General features: G+C 43.7%; 1 protein-coding gene across 1 annotated transcript in view; it reads left to right on the top strand.

Annotated features, from left to right (window-relative positions):
- LOC124010813 (filamin A-interacting protein 1-like) overlaps positions 1–18,735 on the top strand; it is a 96,795-nt gene that overhangs the window by 46,882 nt on the left and 31,178 nt on the right. The window contains exons 2-4 of the mRNA XM_046323493.1: positions 1,192–1,522; positions 2,104–2,277; positions 2,709–2,887. Of these exons, the coding sequence (XP_046179449.1) occupies positions 1,202–1,522; positions 2,104–2,277; positions 2,709–2,887 (674 nt within the window). The 5' untranslated portion in view covers positions 1,192–1,201. The remainder of the gene's footprint in view (positions 1–1,191; positions 1,523–2,103; positions 2,278–2,708; positions 2,888–18,735) is intronic.

Below are 18,735 nucleotides of genomic sequence, written 5' to 3'. Positions count from 1 at the left end.
AGACGCTCCACTCCAGCCAGCTCTATTTCAGTCTCACACAAACACACACAGCACAGCAGAGAACACTGGGGTATATCTGAGCTCTCATGACAGTCAATCAAAGAGATTGTTAGATATTATTATACACTCACTGAACACTCTGCAATCGCAGGTTTGGCACTTTGGCAGTACACACTTAGAAAAAAGGGTTCTTTGGCTGTCCCCATAGGAGAACCCTTTTTGGTTCCATGTAGAACTCTCTGTGGAAATGGTTCTTCATAGAACCCAAAAGGGTTCTACCTGGAACCAAAAAGGGTTCCCTCAAAGGGTTCTCCTATGGGGACAGCCAAAGACAGTGACCCGGGTTGAACTCTTTAGAGGTGTTGCGTAACCAGCTCCTTGTCGACCTGGATCCCAGCTGTGCCCTTTGTCTGTTTGAACAGCTCAAATGTTGCAAGACTAACTGTGAGTAATAGCTGCAATCCATTAGGGCCAAACAGGGCCTGATTGCTTTAGTGTCTACTGTGGCACAGTTTACTCATCAACAGAACCCTGATGAAGGTTTACGGAATTACACGCTATCCTCCTGGGACGAGTGCATTGTGATGGTGTAAGCAAACCCTCACTAACGGATATGGCCGCTCTCTGCTCTCGCCTGGAGCCCAGATCTCTGAGTTTAGATCTGTTCAAGCAGACTGCTGCTTGCGGCAATGACATCATCCCCGACTCATTCCGTGCCTTGCGTGTGTACATATGCAGTCAAACAGCTATCCCTCTTACTCATAAACTGTCAGCCAGGCCACTAATACAACTGGTGATGTAATGAATGATTCAAGGCGTTTTTCTTTTCATCCTCAGATCAAAGCAGAGCAGAGATTGGCCTTTTCAGGATGTGTATTCACAATCACTTTTTCATCAAGGTGCATGTTTACCTTTCCAGGTACTATGTAACGCAGAAAACGATAAATGACACAGTGAATGGAGCCTAAGACTGTCGGACCATTCATGGCTTCACCATTGTCATGAGTCAGTGATTTAACCAAACCACAGTCTTATACAATGATACAGAGCCTGGACGACTGAGCTTCGGGGCTGAATAGAACAGATCACTCCCTTCAACCCACCAACCCTTTACCCCACGGCTACACCCAACCCCACCCCAACCCACCTATCAATCTCCTTCCACTATGTTCCTTCCTGCTCCCCCTGCAGGTAAAAAAACATGCGTTCCCGTAGCAACAGCCTAGAGGACACAGCAAAGGCCAAGCTGGCTCAGCACCAGGCACGATCACAGCGGGGGGGCACAGAACGTGAGGGGCCCCAGGGCAGGGGTGCAGGACGGGCCAGGCACAGGGAGCCCCCCGATGACACAGGCACAAACACAGGCACTGTCCAGAGGAAGGAAAATGAGGGCAGTGGCAGCAGTGGGAGTGGCAGTGCCAGCAGTAACAGTCGGAGGGAGAAGGCAGCAGGCGGGAAGACCAGGGACCTCTCCAGAGACGACCTTCTGTTCCTTCTCTCCATGCTAGAAGGAGAACTGCAGGTGAGGAGAGACTGTGGGACTGGCCAGGGTTTGGATGGTTTTGGGTTGTTTGATGAGGAGAGACTAGGAGACTGGGCAAGGCTTTGGCTGGTTCTGGGTTATCTGGTGAGGAGAGGCAGGTCACTTGGTTCTTTGTAATAATAAACCATGGGTAGTCTAGCTATAGGACAGGCTTCTTGGTAATACTAAACCATGGGTAGTCTCACTATAGGACAGGCTTATTGGTAATACTAAACCATGGGTAGTCTAGCTATAGGACAGGCTTATTAGTAATACTAAACCATGGGTAGTCTAGCTATAGGACAGGCTTCTTGGTAATACTAAACCATGGGTAGTCTAGCTATAGGACAGGCTTATTGGTAATACTAAACCATGGGTAGTCTAGCTATAGGACAGTCTTCTTTGTAATACTAAACCATGGGCAGTCTAGATATAGGACAAGCTTATTTGTAATACTAAACCATGGGCAGTCTAGCCATAGGACAGGCTTCTTTGTAATACTAAACCATGGGTAGTGTAGCTGTCCTGCTCATAGAACTGTGTCCTCTTCTCTCTCCCTCTCTTTCTCCCCCCTACCACAGGCCAGAGACGAGGTGATCACAGTGTTGAAGGCTGAGAAGATTGACTTGGCCCTCTTGGAGGCCCAGTATGGGTTCGTCACCCCACAGAAGGTCCTTCAGGCCCTGCAGAGAGACACCGTTCAGAGCAAGGCTGAGGCCTTCCAGGAGGACATCTACGAGAGGCCCATGGCTGAGGTAGCAACATTCAATACAGCAGCTCAGTAAAGTCTGGGGTCAGTGAAGTGTAGCACCCTGATAAGACAACTTGGAAGTGTTGAGACTTCAGCTACAGTATATGGATGGCAGTTAGCCTAGCGGTTAAGAGAATTAGGCCAGTAAAAGAAAGGTCGCTGGTTCGAATCCCCAAGCCGACTAGGTGAAAAATCTGTTGATGTGCCCGTGAGCAAGGCACTTAACCCTAATTGCTCCTGTAAGTCGCTGTGGATAGGAGTCTGCTAAAATGTATATGAAGTAGCTACTTTGTAGGTTCAAAGATCAACTTTGTGTTTTTGTCTCATGACTGGACAATCACATTTGAAAATACATTAATACATCTGATATCACCTCACATAGAGTTGACAGGAAGTGTGTTTGGAGTGGTCAGTAAACGCTCTGGTCTCTCCTAGCTGGACAAGCTGGTGGAGAAGCAGAGGGAGACCCACCGTCGCATGCTGGAGCAGCTGCTGCTGACTGAGCAGTCCCACAAGCGCGCCCTGTACAAGCTGGACGACGAGAAGAGGAACCATGGAGACTTCATGAGGAAGAGTGACGAGTTCACCAACCTGCTGGAGCAGGAACGAGAAAGGTCTGTTTGTTGCTCTGTTTCTGAACACTTAACAAACATACATGCGCAAAGGCAGGCAAACACGCATGTATGCATATATACACACACACACACACATACGGATGCACGCACGCACGCACGCACGCACGCACGCACGCACGCACGCACGCACACACACACACACACACACACACACACACACACACACACACACACACACACACACACACACACACACACACAAGAGCTGAGCACGCTCCTCAGAAAGGCTCCTCAAGGTGTTGAATGAATGATCTTGAAATGAACACCTACATGCCAAAACCTCTATGGATGGTTTGTATCTACTGTTTTCACATAGAAAGGAGGGACTTAAAACCAAACGCTTGATAAATAATTCAATACATCAGTATCAGGTTGCCTTTGATTGGTAATCCCCTTATAAATGATGTGGCTGTATTATAACCCAGGTTGTGTTGAGACATGTTGTCGTAAGACGACAGAGTGATGCATAATGCCAGAAGAAACTTTACTCATTGGCTTCCAAAGAACAATAACCCAACCCTGAATAGCTGCTATAGACATACTCCTACTGATGTTTGTGTAGGCTAGATATTAGAGTAATACATGTTCTTTACGGTTGGCTTGTATTTACCTGGAATTTAGAAGGACATTATGAATAGCAGACTGTAGTTACATACAGAGAAACACTTTCTTGAAGGTTCCCCGTTTTATACACGTTTAGGTTTCATCCAGGGTTCTGCAACTGTGATAATTGAACTGTAATATACTCTATGTATAATATTACACGAAATTAATGGGCATGCCAAGGAGATGTCCAAAACAAACACTACATTACACTTTATACACATTAACAGACCATCGGACAGAGTACAGAGTTCCCCTATTATAGACATTAATTGTGTCGTAACTCAAACATGACCCGGACTCATTTTGGTACTTAGAAACTCGACCATAGTGTTCAGATCGGGTGTGTTGAAGTCAAACTCGATGACTTGGCCCAAAATTCAACTGCCTTTGCCCTTGTTATAAGCAACATCTCTCTCTCTTTCTCTCTCTCTCTCTCTCTCTCTCTCTCTCTCTCTCTCTCTCTCTCTCTCTCTCTCTCTCTCTCTCTCTCTCTCTCTCTCTCTCTCTCTCTCTCTCTCTCTCTCTCTCTCTCTCTCTCTCTCTCTCTCTCTCTCTCTCTCTCTCTGCAATTACGTACTCTGTCAGATTCTCTGTGTCAATAGTAATGTCTTTATATGGCAATGTCAGTCAGTGTGAAGTGAAGTCAGAGAGATCTGGCTTAAGTGTATCCACCCTGACAGAGAACTTTCAAGCCCTAACAGGGAGTTCGCCTTCTGACTGAGGCTATGCCTTCCTGTAGAGACATCTATCATTGTAAATCTGTGTAAAACGGACTAGACTGTACCATACAGGTATAGTATGACCTTCTCCCTCCATCTCCCCCTCCATCCATCTCTCCCTCTAGCAGCCCCTGCTGCCTCAGCCAGATTCATTCACACGTCCACCAAATCACTTCAGAGAGAGAGAGAGAGATTTGGCCATCAGCCCGGTCCAGAGCGAGGTGCCCTAATTATGATGACCGCATTATCAGAACCTCTCTGGGTTGGTCGGTGTGTTTGGCTTGGCGGCCACGGCCTGGGTCTGCAGCACTGGGCTCAGTCACGGTTCGGAGGAGTGTGTCGGGAAGTGTTGAAGTGCCATGATAAATATCCCTCCGTCCAGGGTTCACGTTAATTACTCTGTGAGAACAAGGTGAAAGATTTATACGTGAGAGAAAGAACACAATGGCCTAGGAGGAAAAGCACATGAATCATACTGCATGTTCAACAAGATGTCAGGTCGCCATGGTAATGACTAAAGTTTGGCCATAGCTTTGAAGACTAGAGGACATCCAGATTTGGGTTTGAGTGAGTAAACTGTAAAGAAAGTAGAGCTGAAAGTTTGCTTCTACGTCTGCCTTCGTCATCTGTCTTCGCTCAGAGACCGGCTGGAGCAGAACTAGAGCAACAAGTGAAGTGCTTGGGGAACAAGTGTAGAGTAAAGGTGGGTCTCTGAGGTGTTGTCTTACCTCATCTAATCCCTGGTTGTTTGTCTAGACCAGTGGTTCCCAAACATTTTATAGTCCCGTACCCCTTCAAACATTCAACCTTCAACTGCGTACCCCCTCTAGCTCCAGGGTCAGCGCACTATCAAATGTTGTTTTTTTGCCATCATTGTAAGCCTGCCACACACACGCTATACAATGCATTTATTAAACATAAGAATTAGTGTGAGTTTTTGTCACAACCCGGCTCGTGGGAATCAATTTCCACACAGAGTATGTGCATGTATTTCGTTTTCATGTTAGTGAGGGCCGAGAATCCACTCTCACATAGGGCAGTGTCTTAACAGCGCAATTTTCCAAGGCAGGATACTCTGAGCGCAGCCAATCCAGAAATCTGGCAGTGGCTTCTGATTAAATTACATTTCCACAGAACCGCTTGGTGAAATTTCGACGAGGCTCACTTTTTCAGATATCGGTAAGTGGACTGGAGGCAGGGCATGAAAGGGATAATGAATCCAGTTGTTTTTGTCATCCGTTTCGGGAAAGTACCTGCGTAATTGCTCACCCAACACACTCAGGTGCTTCACTATGTCATATTTGACATTGTCCGTTCATTTGCTCACAAAAAATCATACAATGATGGTGTGTTGTCCTTGTTAATGCAGACAGAGAAGAGGTCCAACTTCTTAATCATAGCCTCAATTTTGTCTCGCACATTGAATATAGTTGTGGAGAGTCCCTGTAATCCTAGATTCAGATCATTCAGGCGAGAAATAACATCCCCCAGATAGGCCAGTCGTGTGAGAAACTTGTCATCATGCAAGCGGTCAGACAAGTAAAAATTATGGTCAATAAAGAAAACTTTAAGCTCGTCTCTCAATTTTTTAAAAAATGTGTCAATACTTTGCTCCTTGATAACCAGCTCACTTCTGTATGTTGTAAAAGCATTACATGGTCACTGCCCATATCATTGTATAGTGCAGAAAATACACGAGAGTTCAGGGGCTTTGCTTTAACAAAGTTAACCATTTTCACTGGGTCCAAAACGTCTTTCAAGCTGTCAGGCATTCCTTTGGCAGCAAGAGCTTCTCGGTGGATGCTGCAGTGTACCCAAGTGGTGTTGGGAGCAACTGCTTGCATGTGCGTTACCACTCCACTATGTCTCCCTGTCATGGCTTTTGCGCCATCAGTACAGATACCAACACATCTTGACCACCAAAGTCCATTTGATGTTACAAATCTGTCCAGTAGCTTAAACATATCCTCTACTGGTTTGTAGAAGAGGGTGACTTCCTTAATTGACCCCCCATAAACGTAACGGACAGCTGTGCCAGGCCCGCCACGTATGTTGACTCATCCAGCTCTAACGCATAGAATTCACTGGCTTGTATGCTGGCTTGTTTCAAAACATCTCCTGCCATGTCACTGATGCGTCGTGAAACAGTGTTGTTTGATGAGGACATTGTCGATATAGTTTTTATGGCCTTTCCCCCAGCATTGTCCCAGCCATACCCACGACAGCAGGAAGAATGAAGTCCTCCACAATAGTAAGCGGCTTGCCTGTCATAGCCACTCGGTAGCTCACCATATAAGATGCTTCTAGCCCATTCTTATAAATGGTATCTGTTGCTTTTATACATGTCTTACTACTTGAAAGTTGTCTTAATTCTCGCTCAAAAAACTCCTGCGGCTTATTTTTCAAATTGGCATGTTTTGTTTCTAAATGTCGACGCAGGAGTTAAGGTTTCATCGAGTTGGGAGATTAGTACTTTTGCACATATAACACACTGTGGCTGAGGAAAGGCACTACTGCCAATATACGTTAAACCCAAATCAATGTACTTCTCATCATATTTGCGCCTCTTCGATAGTCCAACGTCCCGGTCTGTTGTTCGGTGCTTTCCCGGGTAAGGAGGCAGTAGCTCTTCGGCTGCATCAGATTCACAACTGTCAGTGTCCATGCTAGCTGGGCTAACCACAAGTATAGAATTACTGATGCTAGCTTTGGATGTGGTCGTGGAAGCAGAACAACTTGTCGTCAACAGGTGCAGGTGTAGTACTGCGATTAGTAGCAGTACTACTAGTAGAGCTGGTATGTGTCTCTATGGACGCAGGCCTTACTTTTTTAACCATTTATCCATTTTTGAGCAAACAGAATGAGCAGCAGCTAAGTTTGGCAAAATACCCAAGTGGTGTCGGGAGCAACTGCTTGTAATTCCCGCGAGAGACTAACGGTTAATGTGATTGGATGTTCATTATTTGACTAGGCTACCTGTATTTGACATTGTGTTGTTATTTCGCTGAATACTAGATGGTTTAATTATATTTTTGGCAGTGAATCGAGGCTACTCAGGTGAGAAAAAAACCTCAATCAAAAGTATAACCCCGTTGGAAAATACAAATGGACTGTATGGAAATGTGAAGAGTTTTCAATTCTAATTTAATAAAAATGTGAAACACATTTGTATTTGGCGTGAACCCGGCGGCATTGCGCGGAACCCCCGTTTGGGAATACCTGGTCTAGACTATCCTCAGAAGACTGCTTCTTTTTAAATGGCTGAATTCTGGGTAATTATGATATTATCCTATGCTGTTACAAACTAGCAAATGTGTAGAGAGTCACAACCCTTAAGATTACTGAAGGGCTCTGATCCATTAAGACTGTGTCATTTAATACTTAATAAGTAGCATGTATGACGAACAGTGTTTATTCAAGCCAAACCAAATCACTAAATAAAATTGGACCTGGACAAAGAAACAGTAGAGTCACTTGGCATTGGCATTCAACAGCCCACCAGCACGTACACAGACTGTCACGTGTGTTGCTGTCTTGTCTTGTGTTTACCATTTGGACCAAACATGGACATGAACCAGGGGGTAAAAAGGCTTCTTTAAACCATCATAAACCTTTTTGCTCAAAATGGAAACATTCTCTTCGACTCTCTTGGATGTCTGCAGCAAAAATAATTCCCCAAAGGATTTCAATAAATACTTTTAACAGTAGTAGTCGTCCCATTTCAGGACCTGATACGTCGTGTGGCAGCTTCTGTTCTGAAGACAGCCATTCCCAAAGATAATCACAGGGGGCAGAAACACAAAACAGCAAGAACACACAGAATGTAGATGGACAAACCAATTATCACTGGTCTGAAGAGAGCGACAATAGACTCTGTGATCTCAGCACTAAAGCTTGGCCATAGCTCACCCTTTTGAAGAGCACTGCGCAGCACCAGTTTTTCATTTCATGCCCGTTAATCCATTGTTGTATGATGCATTTTCGCTGGATGCAGTCATTTCCTTTCTGGACCCTGCTGGCAAGCAGCGAGTGTGATTACATACTACGAGGGCTATGTGTAGGGATTTAAGAACAGACGAGACACCAGAGCTCCCCTTCTCTCTTCTCTCTTCTCTCTCCTCTCTCTCTCACTCTCTCTCCCTACATTTCCTCCTCTCTTTCTCATTTCTCATTGTCTCTTTCTCCCTCTTTATTTTGGCACCGAGCCTCCAACTGTTGTGTGACCCTTCCTGGTCCTGGAAAGCTCATGTAGCATGTTAATCTGGGAGTTAAGAGGGAGAGAGGGTTTGGGGGAGAGAGGGTTTGGGGGGGTTGATAGAGGTCAAACAGCCCCCTCTGATGAATTGGCTATCGAGCCATGTCCAGGCCTGAGGACCTCACTACAGTGCACAGTGTGTTTGTGTGTGGCAGTAGTGGGGTGTGAGAGTAGCACTGAGCACTCTAACCATCAGCAGATGTTGCCTGAAACATGACTTCAACACGTGTGTAACGTACGGCACCGAGGCACTTCAGCTCACTCTGTCTCTTTTGGGTTTGAAAGGTGAAAGGTTCATTTTGTTGACTAATATGTTAATATGCAAATCTGGATGTTTTTATTTTCTTGTTAGTGGGTGACTATACCTTTAGACAGAAATGTTGTTTCTCATGAAAAAGTAGCGCTCTGGTCATTGGTTTGACAGCCTGGTAAGATGGATAGGTGTTCTCTCTCTACATCTCTACAGTCCCATCTCACACACAGGGGCTCAGTGTGCCGGCCCACTGACCCTGTTATGATTACATCATTCAGGTGCATCTGGAACATTCCACTGCCATTCCATCATTCCTTGTGATGCTTATTATTACTCTGCATCCCAAATGGCACCCTGTTCCCTATGTAGGGTACTACTTTTGACCAGAACCGCATAATGGGCTCTGGTCAAAAGTAGTGCACTATATAGGGAATAGGGTACATTTGGGACGCACATCCTTCTCAGTTCTCGAAGATAGAACACTGGGGCGTTTTGATCTGCTTCCATGAATTCATTATAATGTATGAGCAGGAACAGCATACCTTTCTCAGTATGACTACACCTTCAGGGTAGGATCGACTACACATGTCCAGGACTATGTTTTAAGAAGTTATCATACAGCTGTTACTGGTACAGGCACAAGCAGGATCCCCTGTCACACCTTGACTATCTATTTTAGATGCTATTACTCTCTCATTAACTACTAGAGGCAGCAGAGTGATGAATCATCTGTTGCTGACCAATTAGATTAAAGCGCATCCAGTTGGTCATGACTTTAATAAAGGAATAGCACACCTGTATTGCCATGGCTCCCAGGATGCTTTGCTACACTTACGCATGCTGTACATTCCTGTTTGGAATTTCAGTGTAGGGCTGAAGGTATAGAGAAAACATGACAGAATGTTGTGACTTGCCAGCAAAGGAATAAGATAAAAGAAACATAAAACCATCTTTAATTGGAATGTTAAAAATGTTATATGATCATTTATCTCTGCTTTTTGATGTGGAAAGAGTTGCAAACATAGAGGTCATGGACTTGGAAAGGAGAAGAGCAGAGACACACACTTGCGGTAAGCAAACTCTCAACGACTTTGTTTTCCATGTCTGAAGGGGAGACATTGTTTGAAATGTGTGTAGTATTGTGCTCTAAGGCCCAACCACAGGAACTGTGGTGAGGTCCAGAATCATCACACAGCTATGACATATTCATCAACTCCTTCTAAACATACAGATGACACAGACTCCCCTCGATGTGCTTTGTCCAAACAAAACGGGATGGAACTCGGCTCCGGTTGTGTCAGTACATCTTTGACCTTCCACTTCTGGGAAATAGGGACTGAGGAATTTTTGACTAAAGTGATTCAGCCAATATAACTCTGTGCATTCAGAATTTCTGCAAGTGTAAGAGTTATGTCAGTGTCCTACGATTCATCCTTTGAAAACTCTCATTCACAAGAATACTGCTTTTTTTCGTACGAAAAGACCATACCTACTAACCAGACTTGTTAGACGATTATTGTAGCTAATGTGGTTTGTTTTATGACCTCCTCTCTGAATACTTTCTTGTCTGAACATGAAAAGCCTGTATATATGTTTTATGGCAGTTCACATGATACAGTGTGTATTCAGGTAGAAACGTATCCTCTTGAGGTGGCTGAAGCTACAAACTAAACTAAATATGGAACCGAAGGGGAAGTCCACTTCTCTCTCCTCTTTTCTGTCTTTACAGTTCATTTGATCACCCTGTTGCAAACTTGTTTTTAATGCTTATAGTTATGGCTTGGTTTTCATATAAACGCTTTTGGGCTTCATACCTCCCCTGCACACCGTTTTTACCATTTTGTTTTATCTCTACTGTTTTGTCTTTCACTTCTTTTCTTTAGTGTGAATAAATGAAACCTAAAACCTAAACCAGGGGACGTTTAAAAAGGATTCTAAAGTTTGTCATTTCCACTTTGAAATTTCAGACTTGATTTTCCCTTAAGAAAAATGCATCAACCCCTACAAAAAATGTCAATTTAATTATAATCCACATAATAATTCAGGCTAATTCACGACCAACGTTTTGATCAGTGTGATCCACTAAGGTCTGCCTCTAATAGAACTGAAGCAGATCCCACCAGGTTACATATTGTGATGAGAAAGCCTGTTAAAAAACCCACTGCACAACTAATGGACAGTTTTAGTGCACTGTACTCAATACACAAGATCTATAATGATGGCCATAGTTTTACTACAGTACAGTACCTAGCTGAACCTCAACCAGTAATGTGTCTAGGAGGTGAACTATAACTTAAACCTTGGACATAATGATTAAAGGGCCGTTTTACGACATGTAAGTGCTTTTCTCAGTGTGCAGAGCTGTCAGACGTTTCTCCGTTACCTCTGTAAATGTGTGGGCCTATTAGGTCCGGGAGCCGTCATTGTATGGCGTCGTGTGATTACATATCTCTGACAGAATGCAGTTATTAGCCTGGCAGACCACAGAGTACATACTCTACTCTCAGCTCATATTTTCACCCTGTGAGACAGAGAAAGAGAGAGAGTGTATTACTTTGGATGATTAAGCACATCAGTGCTTTGCATAATGAACGATGCCTCCCACTCCTATCCTCCTGCATTTTGATGTACTGTATAAAACTCTCCAACTTTCAGGGAATTTAAGCCCAGTTATGATTTGCCAAGTTTGTGTCACTGTCCCTTGTATAAATGGATTCCTCCCTTGCGTAAGTGTGTCCAGCTATTAGGGTTTCATTCCACTCCCCCAGAGGTATTCCAAAAAGTAAATGGAACTTTGGGAAGGAAATCTAGCAGTTAACACACCAGTAAGCCTGAAATGTCTTCCCCATGTTCTGCCTCCATTGAATCTGATGAGTAAAGACGAGTCTTCATTTACAACAGAGGAGCAAAAATGCCAGGAATTACATGTTGATGATACTTTTACCAGCGAGCTGATTTCTCTCTCTCTGTAGCAGTTGTTTGAGTGGATAGCCTACACAGTACCTCTTAAATTATGGCTGGCACGACACGGGTAAAGGAAGTTCTTTTCATATAGTCAGGCTGGAAGGAAGCGACTGACAGCTTGAAGGTTGCTGCGTCCCAAATGGCACCCTTTCCCTATATAGTGCACTAATTATGACCAGAGCCCTATGGACCCTGGTCCCAAGTATACCGCACTATAACGGGAAAAGGGTGCCATTTTGGACGTAGACTTGAACATGACGTCTCTGAGGCTGGCAGCAGTAGCTGTGTCTGTCTGTACAATGTGCTGGAGCTGCTCATGCTCTCCCGCCAACATGGTGTCAAGATAGTGAGTGAATTATGGGGGGAAAGGAGCCCAGAGCTGCCAGTTGAAATCTCTTGTCGAGGTGAATGCATTCTCCATTCTCCGGGCCGGACGGCTCTCTCTCTGTCTGGCTGAATTGTGAAAACATTTCATTCAAACTGGGATGTGGCAAACAAACATTCTTTGTGTTTTGATGGCATCTGCCCGTAATCACAGTGGCATTTCATGCAAATCATTTCGGAGGAATTATATTTGCAATCTTGTGTCATTCTGTGTTCTGTCATGTCAAATGACATTCAGCAGTCAGTAACAACACATGTCAAATGACATTCAGCAGTCAGTAACAACACATGCCAAATGACATTCAGCAGTCAGTAACAACACATGCCAAATGACATTCAGCAGTCAGTAACAACACATGTCAAATGACATTCAGCAGTCAGTAACAACACATGTCAAATGACATTCAGCAGTCAGTAACAACACATGCCAAATGACATTCAGCAGTCAGTAACAACACATGTCAAATGACATTCAGCAGTCAGTAACAACACATGCCAAATGACATTCAGCAGTCAGTAACAACACATGTCAAATGACATTCAGCAGTCAGTAACAACACATGTCAAATGACATTCAGCAGTCAGTAACAACACATGCCAAATGACATTCAGCAGTCTGTAACAACACATGCCAAATGACATTCAGCAGTCTGTAACAACACATGCCAAATGACATTCAGCAGTCTGTAACAACACATGCCAAATGACATTCAGCAGTCAGTAACAACACATGTCAAATGACATTCAGCAGTCAGTAACAACACATGCCAAATGACATTCAGCAGTCTGTAACAACACATGCCAAATGACATTCAGCAGTCAGTAACAACACATGCCAAATGACATTCAGCAGTCAGTAACAACACATGTCAAATGACATTCAGCAGTCAGTAACAACACATGCCAAATGACATTCAGCAGTCAGTAACAACACATGTCAAATGACATTCAGCAGTCAGTAACAACACATGTCAAATGACATTCAGCAGTCAGTAACAACACATGTCAAATGACATTCAGCAGTCAGTAACAACACATGTCAAATGACATTCAGCAGTCAGTAACAACACATGTCAAAAGAGACATGAACATGTTTTGTACAAGCCAGAGGGCTGGATCGCTCAGAACAACCAGAGTTAAGGGGCTTCTCTGTGACATGACTTGCCCCTGATGTAAGGTCTAATGGTTTATGTCAAGTGCTGTGTGTTGCTTAATGTTGATTGGTGCAGCGGTCTAAGGCACTGCTTGAGGCGTCACTACAGACACCCTAGTTCGATTCCAGGCTGTAACACAACCGACCGTGATTGGGAGTCCCATTGGGCCGCACACAATTGGCCTCGTGTCATCTGGGTTTGGCCGGTGTAGGACATCATTGTAACGGACTTGCCTAGTTAAATACAATTTTTTTATTTTTTTATACAACTCTGTATTGTTACAAACACCAATGAATTCTAAGCCATACCCCTACCTACATGTACAAATGACCTGGACTAACCTGTACCCCCGCACATTGACCCTGTATATCATCATTGTTATTTTATTATGTTACTTTTATTTCATTTTTTTTAACTTTAGTTTATTTAGTAAATATTTCTTAACCAACAATGCAGTTGTAAGAAAATCGAGTTAAGGGCTTTTAAGTAAGCATTTCACTGTTGTATTCGGCGCATGTGACAAATAAAATATGATTTGATTGGTTTTACTTCAGATCATTGGACATACTTCTATTCCACAGATGTAAACGTGAGCATTCACCATATACCAGGAGCAACGTTCCAAGGTCATGTTGTGTTACGTCCTCAATGAGTCAGAGTTGGAGTTGTATCTGCTATTATTTATGGGGCTCTCCCATCAACAACATGGAAGGTAATGTGGTGTACACACTGTGTGTACACGCAGTTTTATTAACTTTGTGTAAAATCTAAAGTCGACCTCGTAACTCGCGCAAATAGTTAGGAAACCCGCTAATTTTGAGGTGATAACTGTTCATTACTAACATTTATGGGGATGGAGGTTCAATTGACTTTTCCTTGACGGGAATTCGGCTGCTGACGCAGACTCCACACGGTCCGCCATCAAGTTTGTTTACTTGTTTGGTGTGAATGCAGCCCTTTGTTCGAGGCAAGCTAGGTCAGTCTGCTAATAACTGTTATCTAACATGTCCCCACCCACCCTCACTAACACAGGGAATTTACAAGTGTCCACTTTTAAATGTAGCAAGTCCAAGAAGAATAGACTGGCTGAAACTGAGACAAGGGGTTGAGTTTGTGGTTACAATGGGACAGATGGGTAGTTTGTGGTTACAATGGGACAGATGGGTAGTTTGTGGTTACAATGGGACAGATGGGTAGTTTGTGGTTACAATGGGACAGATGGGTAGTTTGTGGTTACAATGGGACAGATTAATAGTTTGTGGTTACAATGGGACAGATAAAAGTTTGTGGTTACAATGGGACAGAGGAATAGTTTGTGATTACAATGGGACAGATAGATAGTTTGTGGTTACAATGGGAAAGATGAAAAGTTTGTGGTTACAATGGGACAGATGCAAAGTTTGTGGTTACACTGGGAAAGATGAAAAGTTTGTGGTTACAATGGGACAGATGAAAAGTTTGTGGTTACAATGGGACAGATGCAAAGTTTGTGGTTACAATGGGACAGATGCAAAGTTTGTGGTTACACTGGGACAGAGGAATAGTTTGTGGTTACAATGGGACAAATGAATAGTTTGTGGTTAAAATGGGAGAGATTAATTCAAGGCCATATCCTGAAGCCTTGGGAGAACTGAAGGTGGTCGGATGTCAAGTCATGATATAGAAACCAAACTGTAAAACTAGACTTGGTGTTTGGCAGGAAACAATGAAGAGCTGTCACAGGGACCACCCTGTCACAATGCATCTTGGGGGCTTTGATGAGATGTTTCAACCAGGGAAATAAGAAACTCTGTAGTGTCTGAAATGTCTCCCTGCTCTTCTCCTGGCCCAATGCAGGTGTCTGTGAAGACTGATGAAGACCTTTTCCATTTATTCTAAAGGTCATAGGAATGAAGACGATTGTGAAATCCGTCTGTATTCAAAATGGCAAAACTCGGCTATGTAGCAAAAACTGAAAAATGCAACACTTGCGATGGCAACACAACGACACACAATACAAGACAACCGGACTAATGTAAGTTGTTCACAAAAGCCACGTGGACAAGGTGTAAAAGCACTAAATTAAAACCCTTTAACATTTTACAAGCCCACCAAGCTTCTTGGAGAACATTACAGAAACGCAATTCAAATTGTGTGAATACCCATGGCTCAACATAAAACAAAATCCAGGCTTTTTACGACAGGAATCCAGAGACTTGACCAGTTCTCAGTCAATTTTAACAAGAATACAGCAAGGCCCAATGGCTGGAGCGGCTAATTATAGTAGTTTTAAAGGCCACACAACTCGAAAGACTACTTCCATCAACTGCAGCACTATAGAAAAACAATATCCCCCCCAGAAACATCATCTAATTACAAAATGGTGGTTAGCAAATCCGTCCTTGGCAGAACTGATTTTGATCAGCCATTTCATGTGAATAATCAAGTACCTGTTCTACCCTCAGCCATTCTACCTTTCTACATGAACGAATAAGCAACACACTGTGTGTGATTATCGTATAATGTCGGTGTTTGATGCAGATCTCATACTATTCTCTTGATGTTATGAGCGTTTCAGAGTGGTACAGTTTAGAGAAACCTGAGAGGTCAATTTGTGTAACATTAAAGGATACAGCAACAACACATGAGGCCAGGGGGAAGTGAACAGGATCAGATATCTACAGTACTATTAACTCCCCCCTTACTTTACTTTTCTCTCCCTCCACATAAAAACATATTGGCAGACTGTATCAAGCAGCAAGAGCAAAGGGAGCCAATATCTGGAGATAAATGTGTGGGGGTCACCCCCGAGGTAATCCTCTGGTAATAAAAGAGGTGCCTTACGGAGAACTGGGGGGGGGGGGGGCTCAAAAGAAGTTCATGCAGGAGTCTAGTGAGTTGAAGAGGCCATAGAGTTGGCTTAGTGAGAGAGTGAACTGGGGAGGATCAATGTCAGAGTGAGGAGGCTGAACACAAGTCCGGTTCTGACACTGTTCGTCTCTATCAGGGATGCTGCTGGTTGAAGTGGTGTTATATCAAGGGGTTTACAGTCTTTGGTTACTTTTTTGTGTTTCTTGTATTCAATATTTCAGCATCCCTCAAGTCATAAGAAAATGGTTCCAATTGACACAAAATGTAGGCCCGTAAACTGAAACGTAGAATACTATTGTAACGTTTGTTGTTACGATGTACCATAGATACTACAGTACTTCTGCAACTTGGGATCCAGATGTAGTTTTAACCACGGCAACAAGTTAGCACCACACATACAAAGACATTATCATCCTATTTACAAGTGTAGTGTTAGACTGAGGACATTACACATCATTCCTCCTCCACCTGCTCCTCCCTGTTCTATTTCCTCAGGATGACAGCAGGGAATGTTTTTTTTCAATACTCATAAACGTTCAGTATGTAGCTAGAGAGAAGGTAGGAACGATGTGGACAAGCAAGCACATGATAATAAAACCCTGTGCGTAAACACTGTTCCTGGATCTCTAATTTATTATAAGTATAGTATGACCTCATATTTTAAAGCACACTCATTGTTAAAACAAAGAACATAATGATCTCACGTTTCAAGCTCCCATGTATTACTGGCAGTTTTATGATTACCCAAAATAACAAAGACCAAATCTGATGTAGCTTTTAGGCTCTGTGAGAAATGTCCAAACTTGAACATCCTATTTGAAATTGTGGGTATAACTGTTTGTAGACAACGTGCACTAACGTGACTATGGTAACTCTGCTCTAGGCTCAATGGCAGACCTTTAAATCAAACCTAAAAGTCTTCCTCTATACGTCTTCCTTCACACTTGGGAGGGGCCAGATGGCCTAGGCTGGGCTAGTTTGGCCACTCTACAATTCTCTCTCTCATCTCTCCAAGATTTCCCACTGTAGAGACCCCAAGGGTTCAGACAGATCCAAACCATCTGTTGTGTCTTGTCGCTGAGGTGAGAACACTCTTGGCCCAGACGATGACGGCATCAACATGGGCCGTGTGAGTCGTGAGTGCAAGGGAAGCTCTCATTTAATAAGTCAACACTAAGTATGTCAGCCAGTCCCTGACATGGGCCTGTAGTAGTGACGTCCACCATGTCTTGTTTATCAGGCCTACAGGCCTCATGCTGAGGAAAGCTTGATGAATTCAATGAGGGAGAGATAATGGCTGTGGTGATGGGGGTGTTTCAGACACTCAATGAGAGTTGAGCTGCCTGGACAGGAAGTAGCTAGACAATAGAGTGAACTCTCTCCAACTAACCAGGATCCCAAACCACAGCCCTCCTCCCATCCTCCCATCCCTCCTATCCTCCCATCCCTCCTTCCTCTCATCCCTTATGGAAGCTCCAGGACGGGGGATGATGTCATTCTCAGTCAGACACAATGAGCCACAATCTCAACCTAAACACACACATATACACACACACCACAGAAGAAATCAGTCATCTGCCGTCAAGAGTCTCTGCTAAGTAAATTCAAGTGTCACGCCTAAAGCCCCAATCACCATCATTTACATTCCTGGTCAACACACAGACTCACATCTTTATCTGTTGTCTAGGCCAGTGGGTTCAACCCAGAGCTTTAGCTAGCAGTTGGTTGGCTTGCTGTAACGGAAACCCTGACTAGCCAGCTGAATGATAAGGCAGGGTCTAGGGAGGATTAGGGAGTGGACTGTAATAAAGCATGTGAAGTGATGCTGTAGCGATCCCTTGGTTGTCACTGATGTGCCTTAATGTGCCATCAGAGGCCTATTCATGGGAACAGCCCACAATCTGACCCCACCTTGTCGGGGTCATAACAGATGTACAGTAGAATAGGGTCGTCTTCTTGAGACCTGGCTCTCTCTTGGGTGTCTGATTAAAGTAAAAGTCTTGTTCTAATGCTGGTTACTTCTTCTGTAGAACAAGTCATGTTTAAATCTAATTATAGAATTGTTTCCAGAGAAGAGAAAGAAAAGTGTCCCCACAGTCCAGGGTTGTTTTGAAATAGCGACGCGATGAAGTTGTGTCACGGGGGGCATATTTACTTCCTAAGCGGGGACATAGCCTGTGGATTCTTCCACCGTTGCATCGCAAAATAACGAAACCATGGATTAGGAAACCATTTCCGCTGTATATAATCACTGAACACTGTTTATAGATGATGCGTGCAGAGGGAAATGACAGATATATCTATATTAAGAACAACTTTAGTGCCAGGCTACAGCTGCAGCCCCAGTCGCTTGCGTTTAACAAGTGTTGCTTATGTTAGCTGTAATCTAACGCAGCTCCGGTGTTTTTCGACTTTGAAGTGCAGGTATGTTAATTGCACTAATCCTAGCCCTGTATTGTTTCAAGCTGGGACCTTGCTGGAAGGAACACTAGACACTTAGAACAGCAGTAGGGGTGGAAGGGAGTGGCTGTACAAGTTAAATAGCAGCTTCCCCTCCTTAGCACCTTTTCCCAAACCGTAAATAACAAAGGCAACCAGTGATTTAACGCTTAGCAACAGCATATTTGAGGTTTACTGAATTA

This window comes from Oncorhynchus gorbuscha, linkage group LG23 (assembly GCF_021184085.1).
Source record: "Oncorhynchus gorbuscha isolate QuinsamMale2020 ecotype Even-year linkage group LG23, OgorEven_v1.0, whole genome shotgun sequence".
NCBI lineage: Eukaryota > Metazoa > Chordata > Actinopteri > Salmoniformes > Salmonidae > Oncorhynchus > Oncorhynchus gorbuscha.
This window is presented reverse-complemented; position numbering and strand designations above follow the sequence as displayed.